The sequence below is a fragment of the Pseudochaenichthys georgianus genome, chromosome 1 (genome assembly GCF_902827115.2).
Source record: "Pseudochaenichthys georgianus chromosome 1, fPseGeo1.2, whole genome shotgun sequence".
Classification (NCBI taxonomy): domain Eukaryota; kingdom Metazoa; phylum Chordata; class Actinopteri; order Perciformes; family Channichthyidae; genus Pseudochaenichthys; species Pseudochaenichthys georgianus.
Genome location: NC_047503.1, coordinates 31,218,068 through 31,235,150, shown reverse-complemented (window position 1 = coordinate 31,235,150; position 17,083 = coordinate 31,218,068). Strand labels below are relative to the sequence as shown.

At 40.7% G+C, this 17,083-nt stretch overlaps 1 protein-coding gene across 1 annotated transcript in view; it reads right to left on the bottom strand.

Moving 5' to 3' along the window:
• LOC117446795 (alpha-1,6-mannosylglycoprotein 6-beta-N-acetylglucosaminyltransferase B-like) overlaps positions 1-17,083 on the bottom strand; it is a 142,208-nt gene that overhangs the window by 38,278 nt on the left and 86,847 nt on the right. Inside the window, 1 exon segment of the mRNA XM_071204618.1 lies at positions 12,824-12,993. Within this exon segment, the coding sequence (XP_071060719.1) occupies positions 12,824-12,993 (170 nt within the window).

Below are 17,083 nucleotides of genomic sequence, written 5' to 3'. Positions count from 1 at the left end.
TGGTTTTCGATTAAATGTGATTTTTTTTTTATTTAGTTACAAACACGTATACTGAATCACATACACATTCACACTGCTTCTACCCTTTGCTAACAAAGCCAGTTCCTGTGTGGTCTCCCAAAACGTCAGACAGTCCTCCTTTTCTCCCTTTGTCAGCAACTTTAGAGCTATTCCTACTAAATCAAGAAGAATAGGAGTGGGCATTGGCTGTGACAGAAGAAGTTGAGGGAATTGAAAGCACACACACTGACCAAACACATGTTAAAAGGCACAGCACCCACACTGTATATCAAAATGCATACGGTCTGATATGGATGAGTAAATAGATACTTTGGCAGAGACACATATCAATTTGTTTTCACACATGGTGCATATCACATAAATCCACTTTGCAACCTGCCACCGACACTCAGGGAGGAACCAAACAGAAGGTGAGTGCCAGTCAAAGATACAGCAAGCAGATGCCTTTCAATCAAGTGAGGAGCGAACACACACATATGGATGAATGTGTAGTAATAAACACTCACAAATCATGCAAAGTCAAGTGGCTGTGCACATGCAAGTGAAAAACCAACACCCCCCACACACGCACACACATTGGCACACACACAAAGCGTATTCGAGTGAACTCATTAGTATTACCCCGCTGACAGAGTGGTGCCAACTGAGAACTAATTTTCACCATGTGTTGTAGGCCATTGACCCTCTGAAGCTGCACTCAGTTGCTTGAATTTAGCTGGAGCACACACCTGAAATCTGACTTTCAAACCCACACTGGCTTTAGAGAAAAACTGTTTGCCAGTGGCAGTCAAACGACAGGAAATAGATCCGCCTCTCACCTGTGCCTCTCAAACTTGGTGAAATAAGCTGCTGTTGTTGTTTCCCTACAAATAGTGTCCCTTATATGATTGGAGCAGTGACGCATAAGTAGTAACCATGTTAAGGAGGACATATTATGCCCATTTTCAGGTTCATATTTGGATTTTTAAGTTCAATTGTAGGTTTAGATGCTTGTTTATGTTTAATAAGGTCTTTTATTCTCATACTGCCTGTGCTGCAGCACTTCTTTTCACCCTCTGTCTGAAACCAAAGCCCAGTCTGGTATGGTTGTGTAACTGGCAGGCTCTTCTGTGATTGGTCAACTGCTTAGAGAAGTGTCAAGAATATTCTGTTCCTCGTCACGTACAATGTATACACAACCGCACAACCACACAATCATCACATAGGTTCAGCGATTTGAAACGTTATAGTTAACGGCCTCAATTCAACATAGCTCCTAGTAAATGGCACCTGGTACATTTAAGTGGGTCATTTTCTGCTGGGCTGATTTAAGTCGGAAGTAATACTACTATGAAATTACAAAGGTAAGTCTTGATTTTACTTGCAGTGGAAAAGCTGTGGAAAAGCTTTTTTATACATTGATGTTACCGACTGCTAGATAATGTAGTTTTTTTCATGAAGCAGAACATTCTGTCTGCAGTGTTTCACAAAAAGCACTGTCAGTGTGTTTTGTGACTGCATTTAAGGTCAGGTATTACGAAGAAACCTGCACAAACTGGAGATAGAGAGAAAAAGAGGCTAAGGTTAGACAAAGTGGGAATCAAAGAAAAAGTAAAGGTGATACGACAGCAATCCATTTAGATTTAGTGAAATCAACCCCTTTCTTCGCTCAGCCTAATTTCAAGGCTGGCTGCACTAAAATGGCCCACATGTCTTCTCAGAGAAGACACATAGATATCAGGTGTACTGATATCAGTTAGAGCCGGCTTTGACAGCCAGTTTCTTTGTGCGCCATTAGGAAGAGGAAACACTGACAGCATCATTGAGCAAAATGTTTTGGGTTCTCGCCTTGACTTTTAACAACTCCAGAGAGGTTTGTGAGGTACAGTATGAAGGCCCAGCTCCAAATGATGCTTGACTTTGCTCACATCAGCTGCACTTTCTTTCAATAAAAGTGGAGATAATAAGGGCTCTGATATAACTAACAAGCACTGTCAAGTTTGCTAAGGAACATGTGGATAATAGGCTGTTTCTGACCCCAATTTCAGCCGTGCTTGGCCCAGATGTGATAAATTGGTGTCTCTAGTTTAAATGGCATTTCAATTACTTTAGGCGTTAAAGATACTATTATAGATTTCAAAGGGTTGATGAAGAATAGAGAGATGACACTGACCAAGAACACAGATAAAGCAATAGCACCATGTACTGTATGTGATCTTCTACCGAGGGTTTAGTTTTACAATGCACATAATTGATGGTGTAACTATTGATATTTTCCTTTAATGCATGACTGCATGCTTCCCAACATCAGAATTGATGACTCTGTGCTTGCTCTGCAGGTGATGCACACCAATTTATCAGCTGCGGTCTTGCACCATTGCACTGAGAACCAATTAAGATCCATTATGATGTTGATAATATTTCAAGCAAAGGACTCATTACTTTTCATAACATGAACACAAATGTAGTTCTTTCAGCATCCCACTAAAGTATCTAAGTCGTTTAACCTCATATGCCATCCAACTCAGTTGATAATAACCTTGCCCATATAAATAATAGAATATAAACTATTCCTGATAAACCTCTTGGATAAAAAACCACATCCACTTTAAGGCTTATACAGTGATAGACAAATCAATGTTACAATTATTAGAAAAACCTTTTATCATTTACTATGGTGCATCACCCTTACAGTTTTATTAAAGGCCCTTTTTTGCAATTAGAATGCCTCAGTCCAGTATTATGTAATCCTTTTAAAGATTGGCCTCTAGCTTTTTGAAAGGAGATACAAAAAGATCATGTAATTGTTAACATTTGTTAATGAAAATCTACTTTTATGTTTAAAGCAAATCTTTCTATAAATCACAATTCAGCTGTGTAGGTGTCTTTTTTATCTGTTAACAATGATTGCTGTGTTGTCTGTCAGCCATAAGAACAACAAAAGCCTGGTTTACTGAAAAACTGTGGGAAGAAGGCTGTAATTGGTCATACAGACAGAGTGAAAAGCAAGATGTGTTACTACATGACATTACACATCCTCCAACGCCTCTTTGTCCTTTTCCTTATTTCCTTTTCTGTCTGCCTCAGGTAACTTCTTGTGAGAAAGAAAGCTAGTTGAGGGAAAGGAGATTGATGAATGGCTGATAGCATTGGTTTGACTGGAGCTCGGCTCAAAGTGTCCCCGGTGCTTGGAGTTCATTCAGGACTAAAACTCTCTTCTTCTGCTTCCATTTCCCAGAAAGAGAAGATTGAAAAGTATGTGTGTTTAGTAAACCCACATACTTCCTTGCAACACGCACATCACACCTCTCACACTTCCTCTTGTACCTGTCAACTTTTTTTTCACTCCTCACTTTGTTCAGCAAGAGCCAACTGTCTGAGGCCTACAGCTTGTAGAGGGCAGACCCCCCTTAGCCTATATTCAACAACTAGCTGGCTAACAACTATGCAGAAACACATTACAAATAACTATTTATGGACTACGAGCGAGACAAAAGTGTTATTGTCTGGCATCATATGAAAACCACACTTAGGCAGTGGTAGCTATCAAAGTGATATCAAAGTAAAAGGTTTGGATTTTCGGCTGACGAACCTTTATTACGTCGTACATACAACTTTTGTTAACACTTGACAAGATGTGATGTACCAGCAGACACAGACCCGAACATGTAACTATACCAAGTATTATGCTAAATCAGCTTTAGAAACAGAAGCAGCAACTTGGCCTATTTGTTCCTAGTCCCAGTTGTGTCAGGCAGACCAATTAGAGGTAATGTCAGAGGGAGTTGTAAGTCAAGCAACACCAGTGATGAAAGACAAAGTCACCCATGGGCCACAACCGTTTTTACCCCTCAAACTTTAAATCTGAGACAAGGAAAGAAGGAAGTCATTACCAAGTGTTTGCTGGTGTTGTGTGAGGGTTTGTCTGTAAGGGGTTAGTAAGGGTAGGGTGATGAAATGCTGTACAAATCTGCGAAGTTGCTAACAAGCACATTGATTTGAGCTTAGAGGGAAACAATGGAGACAAAGCGTGAGGGAGCAAGACTGATAGAAAAGGGAACACATATGAGGAGCCACAAGGCAAGAAAGGAGGAGAGGAGAGAACCGTATCTGAGAGGAGATAGCAGTTGTTTCTGCTAACTCACACACTTTAAGCTGACAAAATGATGCAGACAGAGCGTACTACTAATTTGCACGCTCTAGATTTTAACAAAGAGACCAGCTGACGCTCTACCAAAAACACACACACATATTTATATATATACGCTGTTTTTTTCTGATTGATGTAATTGTTTAGCAGCTACACTTCATATATCAGTTTACGATGTTCATACACTTCAGCAGCTTATCTCGAATAAAGAGACCAGGGACACACTCCCTTCATAACGAAATGTTTGAAAGAGGATTTGTATGCATGTGTCTGTGTGTCCTCGGGGTTTACTAAGGCAGCTAGTAGCCAGCCTGTGGGAGAGCAGGAGGTGAACCGAGGTCACCGACTCTAGTTTCTCTAGGCTACACATTAATGATGAGGGTGAGGGAGTCAGGTTGATGGGTTGGGATGAAGGTGGAGGAGGAGGAAACATGGACAAAATAACAAGACATTAATGGGGAGGGGGTTGTGATTTTTCATGGGAAAACAGAAACACCTCAGAACAAAAAAGAAGAACAAGACCAAACACTTCAATAAACACCAACTCCCACAACCACCCACATATTCCCATTCACCTGCTTATTCTGCAGATTGCACAAGTTGTATTTCTCAGAGGAAATGCACACTTTCAAAGCTAGAGTTTGTCGAAGCCACACCATTAACTACAATTCTATTACATGTTTTACATCAGACTTTTGAAACACATAAACCATTTCACAAGGCCAGAACACGTTAAGCCAACTCATGTTGACACACAGATCAAAGAGGGAGAGAGGAAATGTGACCAAAAGCAACTGGAGACAACTGCAAGGAAACAGAAAAGAGAAGGGAGAAAAAGATTAAAAGAATATGAAGAGGCCACAAAGAAAGCAGAATGCATGAACGCAAGACAGAGAGTAAAATACAGAGAAAAACAAGTGTGCAACTGAGAGAATCTGAGGACCAAACCAATTTGACAAGGCATTACGTAACCTCACTGATAGCTCTTTTTGCATTAATCTCTTGGGTTATGCAAGCCATTTTCACGAGCCAAATCACCAGATTTATAGCGATGAGCTTATGATGCAAACTAGCTTTAGCTCCTTCACATCAGTCCCTACTGCAGTGGTATATTCACACACACAGATTCACAGGAACACATGGCGGATTTTTCTTACAGTGAAACACTCCCTATCACAAAAAGATAGACTTACAAACTGGCTGATTTTTTTTTACATGAAATAATACATTAAATAATCCAGATAATGACTTAGTTCCTTAAGATCCTGAAGGAGGTCAGGGGATTAGCATCTGGAGAAAGAGTGAGATTCCTTTTGTTATTTGATTGGTTGGCTTCAATAACGTCACTGGAAACAGCGGACAGGAAAATACTACTGTAGATGTTGAACTACAATTACTGAAATGACAATTTAGTTGGCAACGCAGAGAGGACGCACATACAACAACTTTTATAGGACAGATGAAACTTGAGGTGCAACATATTTATGTACAGATGGTCTATATAACAATTGTTATCTGTTAATAAAAGTGTTGTAAAAACAGATCTCGGCCTCTACAGACAATTGAACCTTTTTCTTCAGAGCACCGGTAGCAGTTGTTCAGAACAAAAGCACAAGTTGCTAAATGATTACAGCAACACATGAGCAGTTTAACTGTAACCCATACCACCAGCAGCATTAACTATGAACAGAAATCAGTTGAGTTCAGAGACTCATGATAGACCAAATAAGAGAGGGACACATGGACTAACTACGGGATTGGAGGGAGTATTAGATTTTTGTTTTGGGTGAAACCTATCAATATCACTTTCAAGCGGGAGTTGTGGTCGTGCAGACCACAAGAGTGCTCCATGTGTCTGTCGAGTGCACACAGGCGTGCACTTTGGGGCCCTTGTAGTGTGACAAAAGGGTAAAATAAAAGGAATTCCATGTTTTTCAAAGGTAACTTTAGCAATCTCGTTGTGCTCTCAAATGTACTTGTTGAACAAAACAACACCAGAACTAAATCTCCTCGCGTTCTTAGTGGAGAATCATATTGAATGTGCCTCGCTGCTGTAGCCTCGTATCTGTCGAGTCACACTATTATCAGCACACGGTCACAAGGATAAAATACACTTTTCTTCTTTTCTCTTTCTTTACTGTATTCGAAGGGTTGATTGGCTTTAACTCTGTTTTTTCACCTCCACACACAAAAGGCCAGAAGTCAGATCTCCATGGCAACTGGGACTTTACCCTGGGGTTGCAATAAGATTGTGAAACTTGCCAACCTTAAGTAGAAGAACAGTTGAGAGGATGTGCCGGAGACAGACACAGTGCACAGAAGCAGAGCAGGAATTAAAATGGCAAGAGAACTGAGCTTGGGGGGAGGAGACTGGGAGTAATAACTTAAATGGATTTTACAATCAGGACAAAAGCAAGTAAAAAAATAAATAAATTGACTCCAAGGAATAATATTATAATGGAAAAAGTCTAACTGCCCAAGCTGTTTGCCAAACATGCTCCTTTAGAACATTGCTTGTTTTCCATAATACTAGGAAAAAGCTAAGACTAAAATATACAAAACAGAACAAAAGTAGCAAATTAATCTTTGCACCAATTTGGATGAAGAAAGAAAGGAAACTCCAATGTGATAACCATTAATAAGATCTGATGAGTTTACCATTTGAGCAGTTTTAGACAGCAACTGAGATGATGTTTGATTAGAAAAATGTAAGTACACAAGTAGTCATAGAGAAGGGGCGCACACGTTGTTGTCTTAGCATAGTAAATTATCAGGCAGTTTCGAAAGGCATTAGTTGCACTTTGTTGTGTAGAGACGTCAGTTTCAACACAGTAGGTTTATATGTATACTGTAGTTGTATATGTATAGTGTAGCATGTCAGCCAAAATGCATTACCAACTGTGTTCAACCGGAACGCTCTCTTTTATTGTCTAACTCAAGGCAAAGACCAAGGGAAATGAAAAGTGTGAGAACAAAAAAAAACGACACACCAACCAAAAACGATTGGACACACTGCATAACCCCTCTCTCTGTTCAAATTACCAGGCAGTTTCGAAAGGCATTCATAATAATAATAAATTATATTTGTATAGCGCCTTTCAAGGGACCCAAGGTCGCTGTACACGGTGGACAAACAAAACAAACAGACAATCAAAGGGCAAACAAAAAATAAAGGAAGCCGGGGGACCAAGAAAGGGCTAGGGCCCGAAGGCCAGGGTGAACAGGTGTGTTTTTTAATGATGATTTGTTAGTTGCAATTTGTTGTGTAGAGACGTCAGTTTCAGAAAGTGAAGTTGATCAGACGGAGCCCCCCTTAATCCAACATGAGGAAGGTGAATGCTGTGTTTTTCCCCCGACTCTATAAGACCATGGGACCAGCAGTTCTGAGTATACAGGCCTCCTAATTCAGTCCAAACTATATCATTTACTGAAGTGACAGGATTGGGCCCAGAGGTGCTGACCATCCACCTTCACATTGACCGAGCAGCTCTCAGTGATCTGCACTGACTTTGTAATGTAGAGCAGGCAGGGCCCTGTCTTTACTCCTTCTCACACTAATACATCTCAGGGACCTTTCCAATCTAATTGGCATAAATGCAGCTTCTTTTCCATCAAGCTGCTCAGTTAGTGCACACTCAGCAGAAACGGGGAGATGCAAACATCTGTATCAAATTACTGTGTGCTGTTGTGTGTGGGCAGGTGAATGGTGGAATTTCTGCTTTGTGCGGAAATGAAGGGCAGTGTAACATCCAAAACAAAGCATTTATCAGGGAGCCTTCAAAAAAAGAGAACATCTGATGCAAAGGGCCATTATTTACATATTTTAATAACACAATAAGTCCCCACCAAACCCCAGAGATGCTAACACAGCACTTCGCTTTTCTCCCCTCTCCTCCCTAACCCTCCCCCACCGGCTTCTGCACTCACATGTTCTCATCACTCTTAGATATGGCACAAAAGGGAGATGATTAATAAAAGGTTTTCTGTAAAACCTTTACATTGAGTGGAGGCTACAACACAATCACAAAAACACAAAACATAGTTTACCATTAGGTCTATTGTTGGTGCTATATATTTAAGTATAATGCATCCTGGCTCCCGATTAAATCAATAGAACATTTTTCCATACATGCTGGTTTATTAACATTCAAGCATATTGTCTGTGGGCCAGAGTTTCATTTAGTCTCCATTTCCCCTGCTCATGCATCTCTAGTGATCACTAAAGTCCATCCCGGTGAAAGTAGTACTGACTGGAAACAACAAATCAGGATGTATGTTATATACAGGAGACCAAATCCTCCCCTCAGTGGCCTATTACAGCTACCTTCTGCTTCCTCCTCAGCAAACTAAAACTCTCAGATGTGGCCATAAAGGCAATGTAACACACATGCACACCAACACACAAGTTGGAGTTGTAGTTGTAGAATAGTGGAAGTTGGATGGACCCTGTGCACTTTTTGTTCAGTTTTGTCCTAATGCTGGTCAGTGTTGCCTTAAGAAAAGCAATATATGTGTGTCTAAATCTTTATATATACAGTCTATGGTCTAAATCTAAGTTTGGACTCAGCTTCCACTAAGCAGCCTTTTTTCTGTGTGTTCATTATTCGGGACAGGACGAACATTCGGGCAGTATGTCCACACACTTTTGGCGATACTGGGAACAATTGAGAGTATTACGGGAGGAGAAAGAATATGTTTTGAGACATCATGGGAGTCCTGTAAGAGACCATTTTTGTTAAAAAATTAATCTGAACTGAAATAGAGCTGTAGTATACTTTGAAGTCACAAATGTCAGAAGTTCTGAAGGAATTATTCACCCAAAACAATGTAATAGCACATAGTTTATCTGTCAGAATGTCTATTTGGGTGCATCACACCAGCAGACATGACTTTGTACTTTGGTACCAAAATACATCAACATCAGCCATCTTTGTGGAAACATTTCTGATTTGCATCGGAGCGCTATTTTGAGTGAAATGTTGATTTTAAGCTGCGGAAGGTGTTGTCAACTATCGCCCGATACTTTACTGACAAAACGATGACTGCATTTGCTTGATGTGAATATGCAGAAAGCCAATGTGTGAGAGCACAGAGACCCAACATAACAATGCAAAACATTGCTTTTTGTTGAGTGAATACCCTCTTTCTTTCACAAATAATGTTTTGCCCCTGTGTATTTCCCGTTGCCAAGTAAATCAATACTCGTGCTTTTCAAATTACGAGTTGTGTGTGTAGCGAAGTCAGAGGCAGAACAAATTGTGGATAAATATGTATTTGAATCAGAACAAAGCATGTTGCAGATCAGTACGCCACTAAAAGTTAGTTACATTGTATCTTCCATAAAGCATATTTCTTCCCACACAAATTCATTTGAAAATAGACCATTTAAAGTATTAAATGACTTTCTATACTATTTTAAATGTAAGGTTTTATAAACATTATGGTGAGCAAATATCAAGACAACAAAGATTGTGGGGAACAGAAGAGATATAGGAGATGACAACACAGTAGTTTTATATTTATAGTATAACTCCATGATAGCCAGAATGCATTACCAACTTTGTTCAACCGGAACGCACTCTTTTATTGTCTAACTCAAGGCAAAGACCAAGGGAAATGAAAAGTGTGAGAACAAAAAAATGACACACAAACCAAAAACGATTGGACACACTGCACTCTCTGTTCAACATGGCAAACCAAGTGGAAAGATTGACATCAGCAGGCAAAGTTGATTCACTTTCTCTCATGTTTTTTAAGGACTAAGTCAGGATCCAAATGCATTTTGAAGGAAGATTCAACAGCTTTCCCAAGTAATCCACAGCTAAAAGTAATTGTTTCCTTCCATGTGGGCTATGTTGACAAAATAATTCTTCACAGTGGTATTATGCTTCAGAGTCGCCCGGGCTATGAGACAGACCCATTTAAAAATGTGGGTCCCGAGACACCCAAGTGATACACCCGCAGTAAAAAACGATCCTGACATCCATTCCAAATCTGACAACTAAACTTGGCCTTGTGAGCGTCCCTTCAATCTGCACGCTCATTTATGAGAAATAAAGTTCCCCAAGATTTTCATACTCTCCCCTGCTCCCTACAGAGGTGTTATACGTCTACAAAATGAATTGTATAGGCTGGGGGTCAATATAATACTTCTTCTGTGATTTGTGAGAGTTGTCTCAGGCGGTGCACAGTGTAAAGGAGTTCAGCGGGGTCTCTGATGACATCACTATATTGATCCATGCTCTATATCTGTGTCATCGCCGTGAGTAACGATGGCACGAAGACAGTCTATTGGTCCAGTCAAGGCTGGACATAGACTTGGCCCATTTACTGTGTGACTCAGTTGTATTCTCAAACTCAGAACTATTCATAAGTCTACTCCCTAAAGTTATTCATCCATCTCCTGCCTGACAACCTGTGTGATTAATTCAGTCTCGGCCATGAAGTCGATATTGCATAGGCTGGACAGAACAAGCCTGAGGGATCTCGACCAACAGTGTTGATTTACATCCATCCACCAGTCAGTTTGTGTGTGGGTGGACCTGTGTGTGTGTGTGTGTGTGTGTGTGTGTGTGTGTGTGTGTGTGTGTGTGTGTGTGTGTGTGTATGTGTGTGTGTGTGTGTGTGTGTGTGTGTGTGTGTGTGTGTGTGTGTGTGTGTGTGTGTGTTGGCTCTTTAGCTGTATCCGTCAGCAGAAACATGGAGGCGTGCTGATGCAGGGAATAAGAAACACACCAACGCAGTCACACTGACAGGAAGCCGTGGAGTGCGTCGATACAGGATCAATACGGCAACAAATAAATCAACAGGACCTTAAGGCCCTCATACATAATCTAAAGTGGGAATTGGCTGTAATTAGAGCACAACACACTCTTTAAACATGTTGACTGCACTATTGTATGTAGGATTACAAGAGCACATTGAAAACACGAGGTTTCTTTTTCACAGCTTTTGAATCTCTACTAATAAGGAGATACATAAAACTGATAGGATGATATAAGTAAGAGTAATTGATACAGTTAATGAAACATTTAGATGTTAGAAATGGCCTTTTTTTTATTCAAGTACTCAAACTGTTTACGTATAGCTTTGACCCTGAAAATCAATAACCCTATTTTCTTTTCAAAGCCAACGTGTTTCCTTGTCTGGATAATCCCTGTATCGACATATTGTTGCCAGCCCACTGGCTTCTCTTAAAGGAATAATTCACCAGCAAAATCATAATTGTATATCAGATCAACACCTGCATTGAGGAGATAAAGGCCTGGATGCGAGAAAACATCCTGCAACTAAATAGCTCCAAAACAGAAGCTATTTTAGTTGGCACACCAAACCAGGTCCAGTCATCCCCCATAACCCACATTACCTTTTCTGGACAAAACATACCCCTCTCTCCCTAACCCTAACCCAGTTACCAACCAGGGTGTAAGATTTGACAGACATCTAACCTTTGACACCCACATCAAACACCTGTGCAAAACCTCCTTCTACCACCTCAGGAACATTGCAAAACTCCGTCCCACACTCTCCCTGTCAGATGCTGAACAACTGGTCCATGCCTTCATCTCCTCAAGGCTCGATTACTGCAACGCTCTCCTCATCGGGACTCCTAGCGGGAGCCTTCAGAAGCTCCAATATGTACAGAACAGTGCCGCTAGGATCCTGATGAGGGTGAGAAAATACAACCACATCACACCCATTCTTCATTCCCTCCACTGGCTTCCTGTCTCATTCAGGATCGAATACAAGATCGCACTATTGACCCATCAATGCATCCACGGGAACGCTCCTCAATACCTGAAGGAACTTCTCACATCTCAAACCTCCACACGCAACCTCCGCTCCACAACTAACCATCGGCTTCACCCCCGAGGACCAAACCCCGCACAATGGGGGATCGGGCTTTCTGTGCAGCTGCTCCTCGTCTGTGGAATTCCCTCCCAGACCACCTGAGGACTCCACAGACCACCAAAGGCTTAAAAACCTTTCTTTTAAAAAAAGCTTTTGATTAAACTTTTGTTTATTTTGTTTGTTTTTATTATGCCTCCTGTAGCACCTTGGGATTGCTGTGAGCAATGAAAGGTGCTATATAAATCGAATTTATTATTATTATTATTAGATACTAGTCCCCTGTAACCATGAATTTTTAGAAGAAAACATCTACTTTTCATGCAAGCAGTGACTGATTGAAAATATTGATGAACTAAGTAATGGGTATACGGGTTAACAACAGCATTAACTGTATAAGAACATCAGTTTATGAACTCACAGTATTCACAGAGACCAGCCAGAGAGTGTTAATGCCGAAGTTATTTCAATTGCAAAGTTTTACCAAAATGCATATGTTTTGCAAGTAGTGAGCATGCAGCTAGACAAAGGATCAAGGATTACACTGAACCAGTTGTGTGAGATAAATTATAAATGTATGGTTTCATACAGTTCTGCTGTTCAAATCAGGCAACCATTTCCTTTATTTCATCAAGACTTCTCCATTGTTTGAATTCTTTGTTCACCAAAGAGCTTGCCAGGAAAACACTTTTCCTGTAATACCAGTTAAAATTCAGTCGATGAGAAATGAGGATATTAAAAATGCATAACAACCTGCTAAAAAACAGTCTACCACTAACATGTCAAACAGCCAGCATTTGGCATCTTTAAAATACATGAACTCACCCCTGCAGCTCCTTGACAGACATGGAAATCTTGAGGTTGTGTCCCAAAACATGGAGGGCTGTGAGGATGTCAGCCCACTGGACCATCTCTCCCAGAGGACCCCCCTTCAGCACTTTGGGGCTGAAAACATCTCCAGACTCCTCTGTTAGGAAGCCTACATGGACCAGGATCTGAAAGAGGACAGGAACACATTGTGTCAGAGTTAAATTAAATATAAGTCTGTGGAGGAGCTCAATGAAAAAAGCTCCACTTTAGAAGAATATATGTTGTAAAAAATGGCATAGGTATTAACTAAATATTCAATCAGTGCAGAAGCTTTGTTTTAATGACTGCTAATTATCTATCAGCCATTTGACATGACCTAAAATAATTAATAATTGTTGGATTTAATAACTATAATCACTGAGATCTTGGAATATAATTATATTGCTACCCTGGAGTATAATATGACAAAAAGACGAGGAGCCCCTTTTGAAGTAAAACCCAAGGTGAGTGCAGCATGAATATGTTTTTGAATAAAAAACGTTTACATTTAATAAACCATTTACTCACATTGTCAAGACTTCTTCCAATAACATATAGTAATTATCAATGTCCAATTTTAGTAGTATTGTAACCTCAATTTTAAATCCTGTATAAAGTAGCAGCTCAAAAACGCATAGTTTAGATGCCAATATCCTGATGAACATCCAACTATCAATAACTTTTTTTAACTGAGTATTTTTCTCTTCAACATCCAGCCATTGTACTTTTTTGTACCATAATATACGTCTACTAAAATAATATACTTTAGAGACAACACGTCTTGATGGAGCAGTACTTATTACACACATAATGCCCAATCTTGTGAAGTAAATTTAATTTAATCTGATGATATCATACACACACATATTGAATGCGTGTCTACTGTAGTGTATAAAGTTAAGCTCCTTGAAAGTTAAGCTTCTGCAGTCCAAACTGTTTTAATGAGTTTGAGGATTAAAATCACCAGAATATCAGACTCTTCCAAAAGAAAATGATGGAAACTGAAAAATAATTCTCTAAAATCCCCAATGAATTATCCCCTCATGCTCCAATGAAACAGCACGCACATGTTTAAAATCCATATGGACTCAACTCATCTCACATGCACCATATGCAGACATACAGATAACTGCTGTAACTAAGTCCTCTGCACCAGATTGGAAAACCCCTTTTGTTTTGAAAACATCATACACCACATGTGTAGGAATCATCACAGTTAGTTTGTATTTTGCATTATAACACAACTTTGCAGGATACAGTGGTGTCACGCATGTCCACCTAGCTGCTGTGTAATTAGTGCAACCCACCGAGAAATGAGCAACACGTTGTCTTTCACAGCGGATTAGAAACAGCCATGTCCAAACACTGCTCAGCTGAGTAATCCTGATTAGCTAACGCAGCATGAACACCTCCATGTAACACACATAACCGGCTTAGGGCCAACTGTGAGGAGTTTGCCAGAAAGTTTGGACATCGATTTCTTACTGTGTCTCTCTCTGCTTGTATGTAAGTGAGTGTGCATCCCGTGTTGTACTTTTGCAGCTTTGAACTGTTGAGGTAATGATTAAAAGCTTCCAAGAGCTTTTGAGAAGCCGCAGAGCACTCTCTTATATCCCTTTTCCCCTTTACATCATGACACATTAGCCACAATGCACTAATGTTTGAAGGTTTCCTGAAGGAGCAGACACTAGCACACAACACACACAAATCACAGTTTATTATTCTGCAATAGATCATGTCTGGATTAAAGAGAGAGAGAAAAACACAGTGGATATCTGATATTTATTTATCAAATACAGATGTACATATATAAAGTCATGTTTTATAACTGTATACATCCAGTACAACTGCTCAAGTCATTTCACTAAAGTTAACATTTCCAAAATGTGTGTTAAACATTGGACAATGTGTGTGCTGCAGAGTCAAGCTCCAGTGAGACTCCAGCTGGCGTGAACAATCCCCTGATTTAATAAGCCTGCTTTATTAACTTCTGCTTCATAAAAAAATATATAAAGTGACATTTAATTACAGTTTGGGTGGCAGATGGCAAGAGTGAGAATTCATACGATTCACTGTCTTGGCTTGGTGGCTTCGGTGCTGCTGGTGAGTGTGTGTCACACAAACACTGGCAACAACGGGAACATGGAGACAGAGGGAGGCACATTTCATATACTGGCAGCAGCACAGTAACACTGCTAAAGAAGTCTGAGAAATATCACACACAGTGGCAGCGGAGCTAAATAACAGTGGATTGGATTCTATAAAACTGGCATCAGATGAAAAGTTAATATGGAGAGGTAACTGGGGTTTACAAAACCTGGCTACTTGCAACTATGATCAACTGCTGAGAGGGGATTCCACTTTCCCTGTAATAGCCAGTATCTCTATTTGCAAGTGTTAAATCCTCTGTATAGCAACTACATAGAAGTGGAGTTCAATGACACACATCAGAGCAGCGCTGGAGAAGTAACCTTTATATCACGGAGAAGGAATCAATAGAACGGAGAGGAGAGAGGAACTAGCGTGGGCTGGCTCGCACTGTGTTTTACTGTGCAGATTACCAGCACACATTCTCGTGGCCATGTTCATCTCGCATATTTGTTGCGCACTCAATTGAATATAAAGATGAACGTGTGGGAAATGCACACAGTGGGAAGTCGACAACAGAGAGAGCAACTCTGCAGCTGAAGCTGTGCTTCCTCATAAACTCCTGCATCACGGCCAGCTGCCTCCCTCAGGAATCTGATCACACACCAGAGACTGGAGCTCTTAATACAGTGGACTTATGGCTCTCCCAGATGGTGTGTGTCTGAGTGTGTGCTGATGGATTTTAAATGATGTTTGTTTGTCTGCATTTGTTTCACACTGACATACATCACTGAACTCTGTGTGTGTGTTCACCATGAGCTTGGCGGATTCTCAAAAGGATCTGAAGGTAGATTCGATTGTTAGCGCCCCATAGGAATTAAGCACAAAGACCTGCCAAACCCGCAGAGACAGACAGAGAGGCGTGATCAAAAAACACTCATGCTCAAATCTCTCCGTCACCTTTATGACGTCCTGTCTGCTGAAATGTGTAAGCTACCTTTAATACCACAAAGCAAGGTCTTTTCACAACATCGTCCCTCAAAGTTTTTTTGTAATTCCATAACTGTGATGAGCTGTCGAAAAGGACATATATTGTCTTTCATGCTGTTAGGATTGCTTTATGTAATTTCCAGTAAAATCCTCGGAAAGACCTTGGTGCGCACTTCTGATAGCAGGAGAGTAGAAGTGTCTCTCGAGTGTGTGCCACCACTCCATTGCTCTGCACCACTCACCACTAACTGGTCAACGACAGAGGAATGCTAATGCTTGTCTCAGCATCTGTTAGCGCAAGGCTTCGCATGCATGTGTGTTTAGAGTGTGTGTGACCCCGTGCTGTCATGCACTGTGGCCCCTCTGAAGGTCGCAGCTGTCCAGTGGAAGCCCACGGGTGGCAACACAAGCTGGCACTGCCGACCATCACTACTCTACCCTTAAATGTCCTCAGACTTACTTTCCCCTTCATTATTTCTCCTCACGTCTTACCTCCTTGTTGTCCCATTTCTCCAACCGGCTTCCTCCCCCTCCTCTTTCTTCCTCACTTTTTCTTATCCCTGCCGTACTCTCGCCTCTTCACTCCCCACTTCACCTTCCATATCCCATTAGTCTTTACTCTGTCTGCACTTCATCAGTCAGAGGTCAATTAACTCTCAGGAGGGCAGACACAGGGAGAGGCAAATTAACAGTTTGGCGTATGCTGACAAACACACTAGATGTGAAAGCTCTACGCACACCAAGTAGGCACAGATGCGCACAAAGCCCCTTTCTTAGACACTTAAGCTAACTTCAGAATCACAACTTGTCCTGCAGCCGGTATACAGGATAAGGTCAGCGTCCTTGAATCTGTACTTTGCTCTCTTAAAAGCCTCTCCATTATCCCATGGCTAGGATTAATATGTTTCAGATTATTTCCATTTTGTATACAAAATATTCCATCAGCTACTTACAAAAGCCTGAATGGGTTGACCCAGGGTTTCAATTGAGTTTCGTAACTTCAAAATAAAAGGTGAGTTCTCTCAAAAGCATTACTGCTTTGAAAGTGCAACAAAAGGATTGCTATATTCTTTCTGAGCTGCACAATGACTGAGGAAAAAGAGAGATTAATCGCAAACAAAAAAGATTGCCCTGAATATTGAGGGCAGGCGTCTGCTT